The sequence below is a fragment of the Notechis scutatus genome, chromosome 1 (genome assembly GCF_049901735.1).
Source record: "Notechis scutatus isolate UNSWTSFEM ecotype Mainland chromosome 1, rNotScu1.2, whole genome shotgun sequence".
In the NCBI taxonomy this organism is placed as follows: Eukaryota; Metazoa; Chordata; class Lepidosauria; order Squamata; family Elapidae; genus Notechis; species Notechis scutatus.
Window position 1 is genome coordinate 65746730 of NC_142009.1, and position 17278 is coordinate 65764007.

The 17278-nt window shown below is 38.7% G+C and overlaps 1 protein-coding gene across 10 annotated transcripts in view; it reads right to left on the reverse strand.

The window, feature by feature from the left end:
* BIRC6 (baculoviral IAP repeat containing 6) overlaps window positions 1-14434 on the reverse strand; it is a 148850-nt gene extending 134416 nt beyond the window's left edge. For 9 of the 10 annotated variants that reach the window (XM_087966355.1, XM_087966335.1, XM_087966331.1 and 6 more), the window contains exons 1-4: window positions 13910-14373; window positions 2673-2854; window positions 1226-1363; window positions 381-574 (exon numbers count right to left, since the gene is read on the reverse strand). In XM_087966355.1, the coding sequence (XP_087822481.1) occupies window positions 381-574; window positions 1226-1363; window positions 2673-2854; window positions 13910-14186 (791 nt within the window). In that variant the 5' untranslated portion in view covers window positions 14187-14373. Of the gene's footprint in view, window positions 1-380; window positions 575-1225; window positions 1364-2672; window positions 2855-13909 lie in introns of all 10 variants that reach the window. The other variant, XM_087966334.1, reaches the window with a different exon arrangement.
* Window positions 14435-17278: the final 2844 nt, after the last annotated feature.

Sequence of the window (17278 nt, forward strand, 5' to 3'; positions counted from 1 at the left end):
ATTCTATAGGTTAGGGCTTTACTAACAGGTATCAAGGAACATATATCCACAAGGATAATATCACAATTGACACCACAATATATGAACTATATATTGCCATATATAGGCTACTATAGTGACTCCTTTATAGAAACCATGTGATGCTGAGTATACATAGGAAACTTACAATTCCAAAAAGCAACCTACCATTTCTCTGACTTCTTCCTCAAGCAAGCGTTCTCTGAATTCATCTAGAGGAACTGTCACACATAGCATTGAAAACAGCCAATCTGTCACCCCAATAACTTTGTGCTATTGCTTCTGATCAGACTAAAAATACACATGCAAATGAAACAAACCGTAAAACAGCTTTTTAAAAATGTGAATTAACTTCTCCATACCTATCCACTGATCGGCCAGGCCCCACACCAAGTTCCGGTCGTGCACTGGGCAAGAGGTAAGATAATCTATCCATAACAGATGAAGCTACAGGTAAGGCAGCAATGTTTTGATTTATTTTCTTGAGTTCACTTACAATGGCACTGGCAACAGACTTCAATACATGATGAGGGAGATGGAACATAACAGTTGCCCACTACAAAAAATAATAATAAATTGAATTTCAGTTATTGAGTACAAGACCTCAGCTTCCAAAACACAATATGAATGTATTTTTTAGGATACAAACGCAATAAAACGACAAAAAGGCTAATGAGTATAAAAAGTCTTTAAAAATAAGAATGCTACACCAGCATCTTTGAGATATTTTGCTTTGAAACAAAGCAAACATAGTACAACTCTGGCCCTCCAGATGTTGGTGACTGTCAGCAGCCCTGCCCAACATAGCTACTGTAAGGAGATGCAGATACTCAAACCTACAAATATAAACATAAAAAACTAGATTTATGTTTGTTCTGAAAACACTTTATTCAAAAAGAATAACTGTATAAAATTTTTCGAAGACTTCCCTTTCATTCTTTTGCTTACCGTAAAGGAACTAATGTCTAACATTAAGACAGAAACAACAATGGCTAAAAAATGGACCCTCTCTGTATTATAAACACATGATGATAATTAAACAGAAAGTGTCCAACTTTCCTTTCCCAATCCTTATATGGCACAATCATGTTCAAGCTTGACTAACAGTTTCATTCCAAGGGAAAACAACTATTAAAAATAAAATATAGAATAGCAAGAGCAAAGAAGATAACCATGTGGCATTAAAAAGAGTGATAAGATTTCTTACCTTTGCAACTTTGTGGTTTGCTGCTGTTTCATGTGAGGTATTTTTTAATCCATCTTTCAATTGTGCAAGAAACAAATCATAACCTTCTGTGCTTGACACATCTATCTTCTCTATGCAAGCAGACAACAGTTGTTGAGCCTGAGATACAAAAAGCGAATTTTTCACTTCTGACTAGCACTGGAAATACCCATAGAAGTTGGTTAAAAAAGGGAAGAAACTGATTCATGTTCAGATCATAATAAACAATTGGATCCCTTATTTAAACTTACAACTTTCATAATAAAAATGATTATATATTCTTGGAAAGATGCATGTGTGGCACATTCTGAAGACTGATTTAAAGAACTCTTCCAGGTCTTCTTATTGGCAAGGAGGTAAGACAGCACAATTCTAAAGGTTTTTTTTTTCCCTTCTGCCTTTTTTTTTTAATTGTTAGTGTTTCATATTCTGTTAAATATAAAACTTTTCAGAGTGGAATTAAATCATCAAGTCTTGTTTTCAAGTGGTATCATTTGCACTATATATTAATAATTAATAAAAATATAATTTAAAATGAGATGCATGTATCATAATATATAATATAGTAAACACAACAATAATAGTAAGTAGCAAGGTCATCAGATTTGTATTTACCCATGCTTTTAAAATGTTGTTTCATAGTGAACCATTACATTTACTGTATTTTGTACCAATATGCATTCCAAAGTAACTTATCTGTGGTGCATTGAAAGCTTGAAAAACGTAAAACAAGGTTGCATGATCAACAACAAAAGAGTTCCTATTTGACTCTTTCATCCAATTCTTATCATCCAAGCACAACTGGCAAAATGCAAGTGTGCACATATAATAGTATTTTCTAGTTAAGTACTCTTATTCTAGTTAAATAGATCTCCATGATTGATTTTCTCAAAATTTACCAATAGCTAAAATTCAATTAAAGTACATACAAACAGGAAAAAGGGATATTAATTAGTGGTATATAGGTCTATGAATATATTCTCTAATCTCTCTATAGCTGATTTTAAATAGGGAAAAAATATGCCTCTTCTGTTCCATAAATCTTATCAAGGAAGGTAAACCAGGAAGATGCATTTCAAACTGTTAAAAGGCAATTATCATCAACTTGAAACCAGTCTGAAAACAAACTGGGAGCCAATGGATTATTTAGGTTACATGTTTCTGAAATTTACCACCAATCAGCATAATTATCAATTCTTTGACCAGATGAAAATCCCAGGCTACTTCATGAGTATGATTACTGAGAGGTCCTGTATATGATGAAAGTCAGATTCTGCATATGATACCATGAAAATGAGGAAGAGGCAAAGTCTTTTTTTGCCTAGCATAGTAACAGTATTATAATAAAAATACATATTCATTAGGAAAAAGTTAAAAGGCAATTAGATCTGGTATGTGAGGTACCTGCAGAAGTCTACTAATCACTTACCTCTGTCACTGGCAATTCAAGCTGAACTATATCATCTTGTTTAGAAACTGGAGTCTGCAGAGCTGTGTCCAACAACAAGATGCCATTCAGATCTTTCCTACATCCAACTGCATAATCATCCACAAAGATGACTTTATCCACTGCAGAAATGTACTGACATTTCACCCGTCCACCTGGCTTAGCTGTAAAATATAAAAAGCAAAACAATAAAATAAAGATATTTCAAGAAAACAGATTCATGGAATCCTGCTGAAATACAGTATATTGCAATCTCCTCTCACTGATCATAGAAGGGAAAGCCTATTATGGAAAGACACTATGCACGGCTTCTGAGAAGATTTTAACAAAGTTGCGGCATCTTTTACACTAACATCTGAAGATCAATGAATGGTATTCTAACTTCTAATACTGTAGCCACTTCTCCTAGTATAGAGGTACTTGTTTTCCTTATTTTCATACACTAAGTTGAGAAATATCTGAAACGAAGCTGAAAAACGCTTGGATTTTTTAAAAAACAATATTATTTTAATTTTTTATAGAAGAAATGTTTGTAGGTATAGACAAGTATGTTTCAAAATCCAAAATCTATTCAGTATAACTTTGATTAAAATATCTTCCAAACATCCATCTAATTCATAACTTACTAAATAAATGTATCAAATTGTTCAATCTTTGATGAAAAATAATCTGAACAAAAGATAGATTTTTTATGCATTCTGAAAAGGAAAAGCACACACACATGTATGCACATGTGACAAATAATGAACATTATCAAGAGTAATAAAAGAAAATACATTCTTGATATACAAGTCTAAAAACCAAAAGACTGTAAGTTCTAGTTCTGCCTTTGTTCAACAACCCTTTTAAGTGATACAGGAATTGAACAAGATTTATGTCCAATCCCCAAAATTATAGCCGTTGCAGCACCCCTGTGGTCATGTGATCAGAATTTGAGTGCTTGACAGCCTGCCCAAACTTGAGATTGCCCAGGCAACGCAAGTCCCCTATCTACCTCTTCCATGTATGCCTTTGCTCCTACACTCCCCAGCCCCTGCCATCGTAGCAATAGCAATAGCACTTAGACTTATATACCGCTTCACAGTGCTTTACAGCCCTCTCTAAGCGGTTTACAGATTCAGCATATTGTCCCAACTATCGTATACGTTATTGTAGCTGACTTTTGTTGTCCTCTTGCTCTCACTGGTGACCAAGTATGCCCAGTTTGACATGGGGAAGATGGCCTCATATGGTTCCTTGTGAAGGCCCAGGGCTGCTACATCACAGCAGAAGGAAGATGGTGAAAATCAGCTGAGGTTGCAGTATGCAGAGTACAGAGCAATGAAGGCGGCTGGGCTGGGCTTTCTAAGATAGAAGCTTCATGCTGCAGTGCTAGGTGGCAGCTTTGCTGGTTGGTGGTTTTATACTGTGTCTCTGGGACTTCATGTTGCAGTGCTAGGTGGCAGCTTTGCTGGTTGGTGGTTTTATACTGTGTCTCTGGGACTTCATGCTGCGATGCTAGGTGGCAGCTTTGCTGGTTGGTGGTTTTATACTGTGTCTCTGGGACTTCATGTTGCAGTGCTAGGTGGCAGCTTTGCTGGTTGGTGGTTTTATACTGTGTCTCTGGGACTTCATGCTGCGATGCTAGGTGGCAGCTTTGCTGGTTGGTGGTTTTATACTGTGTCTCTGGGACTTCATGTTGCGGTGCCAGGTGGCAGCTTTACGCAGCACCACTGGGGCTTCTAGAGGAGGTGACTATGCATTGTGGTGTTGGGCAGAGGCTTTGCATTGAATTGCTGAGGCTTCATGGAGCAGCTGCTTTGTGCTGTGTTTCTGGGCTAGATTGGACTGTTATCACACTACAAAAGATTTGCTGCTGCACTGTGGTCCAGGGCTTCTTGTAGCTCCAGAACTTCAGCGCACCCAGAAGCCAGTGATCAATGGCGCGGCAACCAGCCTCAGAGGCATGAGGTTCTGGGACTACTTATCACCTGCAAGACAGTGTGCAGGGTGTCCAAAAGGGCAGAGATGTGGTGGGAGATAGATAGGTTGGGTGAGTTAAAGAAAAGACAATAGCTTAGCTTACTAAGGGAAGGGAAGGAGGGACCAAGTAAGGGTTGGATTAGGGTGGGTACTCACTTAATGATCTGTGATTCTTCATTAACGATGGCAATGGGGATTGCCAGGATTACATAACGCTGTCATGTAAAGTTGTGCTTTATGACTGCATTACTTAATAATGGAAATTCCAGTCCCAATTGTGGTTCTAAGTCAAGCACTACCTATGGCAAACTTTAATTTCTATACTGTTCCTATATTTATGAAATTTATGGTTGTCGCAGACTCTACAACAGTAGAAAATTCCACCTTCTCCCTAAGTAACAGTAAGAGACTCAATTAAGTATGCTTGCCTATTGAGCTCTTTTCAAATGGTGGAGTATCCCGTTTGGAACTACTGGAAGGGGACGTATTGGCAAAGTTTTCTTGGTTGGCTGCTATGAAATGAGATAGTTACTTGATGGCTATCACCCTGTTGATTCACAATTTCTGCATCTTGTTGATGTTTAAGACACAAGCACTTTTAATAGACATGATCTGGCAGAGTCCTGGAGCCCCATAGTAAAAATACTGTACAATCCCTGATCCCTTCTTTTTTGCTTTTTTTCTGATGACACGGAAACCTTGGCTGATCTGATTTGTATGGCTTCTCCTCTGTTGGATTCCGAGGAGGCTATTGGAAGAGGGTGATATGGGGAAAAACAGACTGTAGATTCCCCTTACTATTTCTTCTCTTCCAGTCAATGTCTATTACTACACAATGCTGATGTAGCTCTTCCAGGATATCCTTATTCACTTCTGACACCGCTTCAGCTCCCAGATCTTCCATCTTGTATGGGATCACCAAAGCATCAAGTTTACACATGAGGTCCTGGTCCTGTCCAATATCAGATGGTTCCCTCAATGAATGAGCTGCTGCTTCCTTCAGCAAACTTAATCCAAAATTCATTTTGGTGTGATCAGCGGGAAAACTCCACTGGTCTGCCTGCCATAAACATATCAGATTGAGCAGTGAACATAGAATTGATCCTGGTTTTGGCAAGCTCCTATGGGAATGCAGAAGCATTGCCTGAGCTGCAATTTGTTGTGCTGCCATGACTTGAGGCAAATTCTGCTTCAGCTGTTGCATTAATTATATCATAGCATTCTACAAAGTGGTCATTTGCACATCTGCTAGCTTCTGGGGTTCCAACAATGCTGCTGCCAGATACTTGGTGGATAGCAGTTTCTTGACTGTCAGAGGACATTCCTGAAATTCCTCTCCTTGGAAGACAGTAGAAGACTTGCAAGATTGATGTCAGTCTTATCAGGTAGACCAGACGGGAGACACAACCAGATGAGCTAACTTTACTTTATCGTGAAGCTACAGTAACAGAATGTCAGGCCCAGCTCAAGAACGACATAGAGCAATCCAGTCAAAGTTCAGTTCCTTATTTGCTTGTACTCAACAGACAGAATTTTTCCCAGGCTTAACCTTTATTACTCTCACGCTAATAGGTATACCTGAGATGTTCTAGGAATTGGCTAGAGTAACTCTTTTCTCTGACTCCTATTCAGGCTGTATTCCCTCTTTATCTTGCCCCGCTTTCTTCTAACACATAAATATAGTCAGGGACAATTTCTTAATAAAGCTTTTTAAAGATTTATTACCATTCCCTCTTAGCGTTCTCTTTCTTTGATATCTGTCCTATAAATTCTAAATTAAGGGTCAAAGCACAGAATAGTACCAAAGCAGGTATAACCTGCTCTTATTTTCACCATTTCTGCCTGGAATAATCATGTCTTCGTCGTATTTAGAATGTTTCGTTCCATATTGCATAAACTACAGGTAGACCTGGACCATTCATTTAATAACTGTTGAAAGTTACAACAGCCCTTAAAAATGTGATTTATGACCATTTTTCACACAATTGTTACAGAATCCCAAGGCTTGTGGAATCAAAATTTAGACTCTTTTTCAGTGCAGTTCCACTATAACTTCAAATGGCCACTAAATGAATGGACTTTGTTTTTTTCCCCCTTGAAAACATTTTGCTTCTCATTAGAGAAGCTTCTTCAGTTCTGACAACTGAGAACCATTCATTCTTAATTTTATGGTTGTAAGTGTTTATAAGTCAAGGAGTACCTGTAACAGTACATAGAAATCATACTCCCTGCTGGATAGTTCTTTAAGATTGGATAACTGAATGTCTTTCCAGAGTCCTTATATAGGGAGCAATATAGTAGCATATGACTTAGAATTGCTATTGAGCCATCACTAAATGGATATAACCAGAAGGACATAGGAGTGTCCTTCAAATATCCAAAATAGACTGCTAGTCTCCAGCCTAGCTAAAGTGAAAATCTTACAAAATTCCAAAATTATAATAGATGATAAGAGGGAAGAGTGAACTTTTACAGGAGAATATGATAAAAAAGATGTGGTGTGACTCCTTTGCTTAAGTTTCTTTGGAGATCCATATCCCAAATTTATTGTTTGAATTTAGATCTAGAATCATAGACTGCAAGAGGTCAATTATTCTTTGATTATTTAAGTTGCAGATATGAGTCCTAGACAAGAATTTATTTCTCTATAGTTCTTTCTCTGCCTGATCTACTCCTCTCAATTCTTGTATTACTAATTGATTTATGACAAAGACAGTAAAATCACTGGAAATGTGCTAATTGAGAACTTGTGCAAGACAACATAGAATAAAAGGGGGAGGGGAAGGTACAAGAAGCAACAGTGAAAATAGAACTACCACACAGGAAAATAGAAGGCCTGAAGAAAAACTGTCAGATTAATATCCCAAGAGAATGAGTGAATGGATTTAACAAAAGAGGGTGTGGAAGATGTTAGAACAAAATAAGATATATGGAGATGTTAATGAGAAATGTGGAATAGGATTTCTGGTGGAATGATGAAGTGAAAGAGACTATGAATGCATAAAATGATTGGTGCAAATATTAATTAATGTATGTATATTAAATAACATACTGTCTATTGTATGTAGTAAAAACAGCATGGAATGGTTACAATTTAAAATCAATGAGAATACTGTTATTTTGATGGAAATTAAACAAAAATGTTCTTGAAGTAGTTGAAGATAGCTAAACAAGGAGGCTCCAGCAGAATAAACAGAATGCTATTGCTTTTCTTGATTTTGGATGAAACTAAATCCAGAAAACTCTCAGAATATTAGGTGGTGATAAGACACATATGATGTGTGTTACACATAATCCAGGGTTTCTCAATTTAGCAGTTCCCAATAAGCTACTTTTATGGGCCTGCCTGCTTCTATATCTCCCCAACCTCTTTTCTTCCCTCCCTCAGCCTCAACTGTCACCAATATCCTGCACTATTGATGGTCTCAGCAGTAATGAAAAATCTGCAAGCATTGCATCGCCCACTGGCCCAACCACTTCCTTCTGGTGACTTTGTTCAGTCATTACAACCAATACCCATACATTGTGTCACTAAGGAAATCCCTCAAGCCTCTTATTTTTTTTCTCCTATTTTCCCCAAACCATTTCTGCCTGGAATAATCATGTCTTGGTCATATTTAGAATCTGTTTCGTTCCATATATGAATCAACATAAACACATATTTTAGTTTAGACTTGGACTAATCAAAACTAATTGTTCTGTGTATGAAACAATGCATGCAACATTTTGCACAACTCTATTAGAAATATTTTTAATAAAATTATGAAAAACTATCATAAATGTCATAAGAATCTTCTTTCCTTATAAACCCTTCTTTCTTCTACCGCATGCATTCCCTGCTTCATATATTATATTCATGAACATTAAAATAGAAACTATTGAGAGTCACTTCTCCTGAGATGGGTGGTTATATATATTTGATAAAGAAATAAATAACTTCACTACAATTTCAGTACAGTAGATGTAAAAATAAAGTAACAACAGTAATCACAACATACACCAACAGTACTAGGTATAAACAGCTTTGCTTCCAATCCCCAAATATGAAACATTACAGAAGCTTCCCATAATGGTACTTTATGTATGTTATGGCAGGGGTCCCCAACCCCCGGGCTGCTACCAGGCTTTGAGCCATTCAGAATCAGGCCGCAGAAGCGGCAGGTGAGCGTGCACGTGCATCGCCACGTGCACAAGCAGCAGGCAAGTACCTGAGTGGAGTTGCGTGCAGACCCTTGCCCACCGCTTGTTCAAATGGAGCTGCACAACACAGGCTTGCCCACTACTCACGCAGAACTCTCCCCACCTCCAGCCAGTCCACAAAGCTGGAAAGGTTGGGGTACTCTGCCTTATGGTACTGCTGAAGGAAGAAAAAGTACTCTTATGCCTACGTTTAGTACCGCTAAAGAAATTATTCAGATGAAAGCTATTGGTTTAGGAGCCATAGTGGCAATGTTGTCTCCATGGGCACCAATAAGGCCACAGGCATTTCCCAATATCTAGCAGGGTCTAAAAGGCATTGAAAAAGAAGCTTTCCATCCAAAATTGTTTTCTGCATGTTCTATATGTATCACATAGCTCAGATTGGTCATATGTGCTTGAAAAGAGTCTCTGAGTCTCTAGTATTAATCCCATTGCCACGTTATTTCGTTCAACCATCAAATACTTTGCTAAAACTATACATACATTTTAAAAAGATGCACTTCAATTATTTCCATCTTTATCATGCATTCTAATCAAAGTGAAGGAGTACAGTGAACAAATAGAACTTTTCCATTGTTTTGCAGCCCTACCCTATGGACACCCTCCTCCATGAGAGCCAACAGGTCTTTACTTTTTTAACCTTCTTTTTAAAAGCTGGCTTTCCCCACACTTTGAGATAGGATGAAGATGAAATGTGAAAAATGAAGATGAAGTGTGAGAATGTTGCAGGCTGCATCAGGGAAGTTTGCTGTGATGCCAACACAACATCTTGGTTTTATTGTTCTCTTTTTTATTATTTGCATGTATCCTTTTATTCTTTGGTTGTGAGTTGTCCAGAGTTTGGTTTTAGGTTGAGTGGCTATACAAATGTTTTAAATAAATAAATGAAACCTCAAATAGCAACTTCATATGAGGGAGATGGGCAGCTTTTGAATATGATATGGTACATAATAAATAAATCAGACCTCATACATAACACTCCAATAAAGACTTATATATTTGATAAAAAAAAATGCAAAATCATGAAGGTGCATTTTTAGCCAAATTTCATTAATAAATAGGGAAAAAAGTATTAGAAAATACAGATACATCCAAATGCCATAAAAATACCTCAACCAACCTACCTACTAAGCATGTGTAGCCTAGCAAACCCTGAGCATCCCTATATGAGATCTGAGAATTAGGCTATGGTTAGATGGCAATTAACATGTTCTTTGCTTAGATCAGAGGCAGGAAACATACTTACACATATGTTTAGGTAAGCACAGAGGATGCTGAGAGAAGACATAAGATGCATTCCAGGAAAAAGGCGGTTTGGCATGAGTGACCTAACCGTTCACCTCAGCTTGACCTAGCAGATCCCCTTGCAACCAAAAAGTCTGATTGGCCTGATGCCTCTTTATGCTTAGAGCTTCTCTATGACAAGAATCAGTCTATGCAGGCCATGGCAACAGGAAAGAAGAAGAGCTGGGAGGTAGTGTTGTCTGAGGAAGAAAAGGTGCAGTGGTCAAGGAGGAAGACTGGATATGGCTATTCTGCCATATGGCTCTCTCTGTTAGACAAGGAGTAGGAAGGACTGTAAGCAATTGAACAAGGAATCTCTCTCTGCTAGGCAGAAAGAAGGAAGGACAGCCTCTGGTAAGCAAGAAGAGATTAGAGAAACTGAAAGTAAACAAGAAAAAAAAATGAAACATATTTCTCTCAGAAAGAAAGAAAAGGAAAAAGAAAGTAAGAATGGGCCTGCTCACATTGGAATGTATTTCCTAGATTATATTATAAAGCAAAAATATTGGAATTATATTAATGAAAAATTTTCTGTTCTAAATGGCCAAAGTGAAGTAGCTGTTTCACAGTAGATTTTTTTAAATAAACTTTTATAACATATTTTACATCAATGCATGTAAACACTTTGTGTTGCAGTCATTGCTCTTTTCAGCAAAATCCACCTCAATCAACTTTTCAGTTAGGAAAATGGAAAACCAACTCAGTTGATAAACTATATCAGATCTTCTGCTTCTACTCAAACACTGATAGCATTCAAATAATTGTTCAATGTATTCTAGATGCTCTCGTAAACCCGCACTTTGAAGGAAGTGATTTGCAGAGATTCTGGCCCCTCCTGTCAAGCCATATCCTGATGCAAGAGTCTTCAGCTCTGTACCTAAGTCACTAACCTATGCTGTTCCACAGGATTCCATCTTTTCCTGTATGCTGTTCATGTTTACATGAAACTACAAAGTGTAGGTCATTCACATTTGGTCTGAAATATTATTAGTATTCTGATAATATATGGCTCCAAAATTTTCCATTTCATTCCAAAGAAGCAATCATTATACTTGACCATTGCTTATATTGATAATGAGCTAAATTGAAAAAACAAACAAAATGAAATTCACTAAATTTAAAAGAGATTTCTTGATAAGGTAATGATGATGATGAACCACTAATCTAACTCAAATAATAAGCATAAAATATATATTTTTTTATTCTCAGCTTTTACCATTTTTCTTGATTGTGGCTGCAGCAAGAATCACATTTTTAAAATTATATCAATTGGACCAATTGATGCAATCTGACCATTTATTTTGTTATATCCCAGTTTGATTATAGGTAGTCCTCGACTTACAACCACAATTGTGCCCAAACTTTCTGTTAAGTGAGACATTTGTTAAGTGAGTTCTGCCCCATTTATGACCCTAGCCACAGTTAAGAGAATCACTGCAATTGTTAAGTTAGTAACAAGGTTAAATTAATCTGGCTTCCTCCATTGAATATGCTTGTCAAAGGGTGGCAAAAGACAATCACATGATCCCGGGTCACTGCAACCACCATAAATATGAGTCAGTTGTCAAGCTTCTGAATCACCTAACTATGGGGATGATTCAATGGTCATAAGTGTGAAAAACAATCATAAGTCACTTTTTTCAGTGATGGTATAAGTTTGAATAGTCACTAAATGAACTGTTGTAAGTCGAAGACTACTGTAATTGCAATACACTCCACTCTTCGAAAACTATTTGGAAATTGCAATTAAAACTATAATAGACTATTAACTGGTACAAAATTACAAAATAACATGATAGGAATAGTTGCAGGTTGACAGTGGGCAGCATATAAATAGTGGGCACAACTGGATAATCAAAACCCTGCCCCTTTTAACATGCAACATATGCACATAAACAAGGGAAAACTCTCATTATTTTGATGCTATTGATGACCTGCAGAATGCAGATGTTCCATAACTTGATAATATTGAAAAATCTGCATTGGTTCTCAAATAATTTTCAATTATAACTAAAGACATTAGTGCTAATTACCAACGTCCAAAAAAAGATCATGAGCTGACTAACAGATCTTCCTCTCAGATCTATGGGAGATGATAGCCTTGCTTTCAGAGGCCTACCTAGAGTAGAGAGCTTCTTTTGTCGCTTCACTGTCTTTGCCTTTAGAACACTCTCTTTACCAAGGCCTTTAACATTATTTTTGATTTAATTCTTATTTTTCTTTTGTACGTTTTATGCTGTTTTAACTTGTAAAGTTTCAATTACTTATTTTGAACAGAAAAGTAGCACTTAAAACAAGTATGTAAATAAAGCATAATTCATACCATCATAACACTTAGTGGTCTATAATCATCTTCTACCTTTTAAATTATTTTTACACAAAACCTTCCTTATCCCAGGTATTTTTGGTTCTCACTATAAATATCTTTAACGTTACCAATTATTCTTAAAAAAAACAAAAACACCCTACCACAACCTTCACAAAATACAATGCGTACTAAGAAATGATAAACTAGGATTACATTTCCTTGTCTTAAACATGTTTTTCAAATGTTGAAATATATTGCATTAAAAAAAATTGACCAATATAACAAAATTCTACAGAGGGTAATAACATACAACTACTTCAAAATGTTGCTATATTCCACTTTGAAGTAGCATTATAGGAAAAGCAGAAATCTGCTTAGTTGTAACATTTAATATACAAAAACACATTACCTAAATTAATAAAATCATTGAATCAATGGTTGTCAAATCTAGTTAAGGGGTATCTGAATTTTTAATATAGTAATAATTTCTGTGTTATTATCAATAGATAGATAGATAGATAGATAGATAGATAGATAGATAGATAGATAGATAGATAGATACACACACACAGAGAGAGATATACAAAATATATAACTATATATAGATACAGATACATATTATACATACTGTAGTCACACTTTGGTAAACTACAGCATATCGACACACATAATGCTTGTAATCACCAGGTACCACATGGATATACCCATTTCTAATAAAGAATTCCTTAGAAACTTGTTTTGGTCAACCTTCCCCCCCTATTCTCTCTTAACAATTGGTAAAATCATAGTTTTATAAAGGGGGGGGGGGAAATGAGTCAGAATTTGAAATAGTTTTCCAGAACTGGGATTCTGTCACTCTTGGACAACGTTGCCCTTCCTTTCAGCGCTGCCATGTGGAATGACAGCGGTGGGACCTGAGGACTTGCATTTCCGGAGTACATCGGGCTGAGGAACCTTGCTTAAAAATAAACCATTTGCGAAGTGGAAAAAGAAAGTAGTTCAAGGAAAGGGGGCCGGTACGGAAAGGCAACTTTGGACTTCCACTTCTGTCCTCGTCCTCCTCCTCAAAGCGAGCAACTCGGCCGGCCTTTCTTTATTTGGCTTCGGCTCTACGTCCTCCCGAGTCACAATTCGAAAGAATAAAAGCGACGGGTGCTCAAGAGAAAGAAAGAAACCGGCTCGCCTTCGCGCTCTTGTCAGCAAAGCAAACGGACTTCCAGGCCCCGAAGCCCAACCGTCACATTCACACACACACACACACACACACACGGGACAGATCGAAAAGCCACCGGCGAGCGGGAGAGAAGAGACGAGAGGACACGGCGGGCTTTTCTTCCCAAAACGCCGCCCGTTCTCTCCCTACACAAACCCCGCGGCGCCCGCTTGCCACTCTTTCCCCCACCCTCCCGCCACCCACGGGGGTCCCGTTTTGGACCGGCCTCTGACCCGACTCTTCCCCCCTCACCGTTAAGCGCCGACGCCTGCAGCGTAGCTCCTGAGGTGCCGTCGATGACTTTGATGGCGCCGCGGGCGGTCACGGCCAGGATGGCGTTGAGCGCCGGGTGGTAACACAGGCTGCAAAGCCCGTCGGCGTCGCAACGCAGGCAGCCGTCCCGCAGCAGCAACCACTCGCAGGGGCCTGGACCCGGCCCCGGCCCCGGACCAGGTCCTGGACCCGGCCCCGGCCCGGTCGACACCGGCCCCGAGGAACAAGACGCTCCCCCGGCCTCCTCCGCCGCCATCGCGCAGGACAAGAGGCCCGGCGGAGCCGCTCAGTGACAGTCCCGAGAGGAGCCGCCGCCACCAGTCAGCATCCGGGTCCGGAGAAAGGGGGAGGGAAAAAAGGGAGAGGGGAAGAGAGAGAGAGAGAGAGAGAGAGAGAAAAGGAGAGGGAGCTGAGCGTCGGCGTCCGCAGGAAGTGACGTAACTGCGCCGGAAACAGAGTGCCGCTAAGAAACCGCTTCTCAAGTGTTCAGTGCACGCTCGAAGTGAAAGGGCGGAAGGAGAATTGACATGCGCCTTTCCGCCTCCTGAGGCGGTTCCTAGGAAGAGCTCGCTTTAAGTCACCTGACCAGCAGGTGTTGCCTATTCCTGCCTCAGTAGTCAGATATGTCTCCGCCCTCCAGCCTGCTTTTAATGGCCGTTGAAGTGGTGGGTGTATTTATTTTCTGAACTGACGAAATAGAACTACTGGAAAGACAGAAAAACAAAACCCAGGTTCCCTTTCGGATTTGTAGAGAAAAGCGATTTGCAATTTTTGGCAGTCTTCAAAATTTGGAGACTCCGTCCGAATGTATTATTAAAACAATGTCTCGATTACTGGAGGTGACGAGGAAGGTACTTTTAGAGACCGGTCGGTCGAAGAAGGCTGACTGCAGTCCGTTTCTTGATTCCCATTGGTTTTGGGCCTCTGAAAAGCTTAATATCAATTTGTTATAGATCCGGCCAAACGGGTGAAGAATGTATAGCCTTTATTTTCACAGCCACAGCCTGACTGCCTATTAGGATAGTAAGATAATACCACTGCATTTCCACGTATTGGAAGTTAGTAGTAAATCCCACTTTGGTACGTTTAAAAAGACACTTGGACTTCTGTTTAAGTTCTGGAACGTCTCCATTCGAGTTGCTCTTCTATTTCCCCTACTTTTACTATTTCCAAGGAAATCATGAGGTCTTGAGCTGTTTGAGCCCTTTGATAGCAATATTTTGGACTGACACAAGAAATTAATTGCATTCTGTCTGTAATAATCGCATACCACAAGATGTCATTTTGCTACTATCTAGTGGTAACCTGAATTTTTGCAACCAAGATACGTTAGCCTTAACAATTGACTGTGAAAGCTAGACCATTTGGAGGGTTGAAGAAAAACTGATGCCTTTGAATTGTGCTGAAGAAAATAGCTGAACATACTACCAATTACAAAAAGAACAAATCATTTAATATTGGAGGAAATAAAAATCACATTGTTCATTGGAAGCACTAATAATGAAGCTATGGTTTTTGGATACATAACGCAAAAGCAATAAGTCAATGGGGAAAATGTTGATGCTTTCTAAAATCGAATTCAATTGAAAGAGGCCAACAGAAGACAAGATCCAAGACCCCATTGCTAATGATATAAGCAGAAGCTTACATGAAATCAGAAGCAGTAACCAAGAGACAGTCATAGTGGAATGATGTCCATCAGGCCACAGAATGCAGAAATGACTGAATGCAGAACTTTCATTATCTGAAATGATACAATCAGAGTATTGTACAGTAGTTGTCATAGTGGTGAACAGCACTAATTACCACTTCCAAGCCTAGTCTGGCCAGAAAGTTCAAAAACTCTGAAATGGAGTGTCTATAGTTCATCAGACAGCCTGAAAGATACTATGGTCTGTGTTAGCAAAAGCCATTGAGACACTGAAAAGAATCAACAGCAGGGCTGTCAAATTGTCATGGCGGCGCCACATGACGTATTGGGACTTTGTTCCCTTTCGCTAAACCAGGGGTGGGTGTGGCCAGCGCGTAACACATCCAGCCTGTGGGCAGGGAGTTTGACAGCCCTGATCAACAGACTTTCAACAGTCCTGTATTTCAGCTTTAAAAAGCCTAGCCTTTATGTATCAACATATTTTCAAGGTATGAGAATATTCAAATACATTTTTATTTGTGTATTGATACAAGCTCAGAAGCATTCAGTTTAATGCTGAGGAAAGAAGCTTATTTAAAAATAAAGAAACATTACTAGTTTCTTTCTTACGGGAACCATTATGTCTATTTAATGATAGGTTTACCATGCAAATGTCCCTCAATATTCAAGAGTTCTAGAGGGTTTCAGCTAAAATACAGAAAGCTTGAAAAACTGAAACAGGTATTAAAGTAGATAAAAACAATGGCCTACATCTATGCCATTGATATCCAAGACTTGAATTCAGTAAGCAGGGCAGATAAATTTATTTGCAGAACTTATAGGGCCTACTGTCTCACAAAGCGATCCAACTAATAACAGGACTAAAAGCAGACCAATCTTTCCCATCAGGTGCCAGATGAACCAAACTGCTAACTTCCTGACTCAACACTCTCAGCTTGGCCAGCACTTGGTCTTCACATCATTCTAGAAGGCTAAAAGGATGGGTCCCCACAAATCTCAGTTGGAAGGCTATTCCAAAAGGCTGGGATGGTTACAGAGAAGGTACATTTCTAAGGCCCCATCAGATGACAGCTTTAAGGGAAAGGACCTGGAGTGCACCTACCATACCTGACTTAGAAGAAGCAGAGATCCTTAGGTGCAGGTAGTCCCACAAATAACATGGCCCTGTGTAGGTGATAACAAGCCCCTCAAAATAGCACCCAGAAAGGAAATGGGAGCAATCCAGCTCAAACAGTGGTGTAAATCAAGCAAACTACAGGCACCAAGACCTATGCCTGTTATTGCATTTTGGACCAGCTGCAGTTTTTGGATGGTCTTCAAGGGCAGCCCCATTACAGCATTGTAATAATCCAAATGAAAAGTGACTACAGCACAAATGATAAAAAGTAAGCAAATTTGCAAAATAAGACAACAGAAAAGTGCCAACATATGCACTAGGAGTCAGGCAGCATTGTTCTTTTAAACACAGTACAAGTCCATTGTGTAATGCTACTTTCAAAATAGGTACTTTGGAGGGCGGGGGCAAAAGTAAGCTGCAGAAGGAAACTTTTTCTTTAAAATGAAATTGAAAGAAAAGTAGAATTAACCTCAAAATTTTAAAAAGAAACTTATGATTCCACTTAAAATAGTTATGAATGCCTACTGCAGAGAAAAGTATGTGTATAGCAGAATTAGTTTTCGCAGGTTACAACATTCAG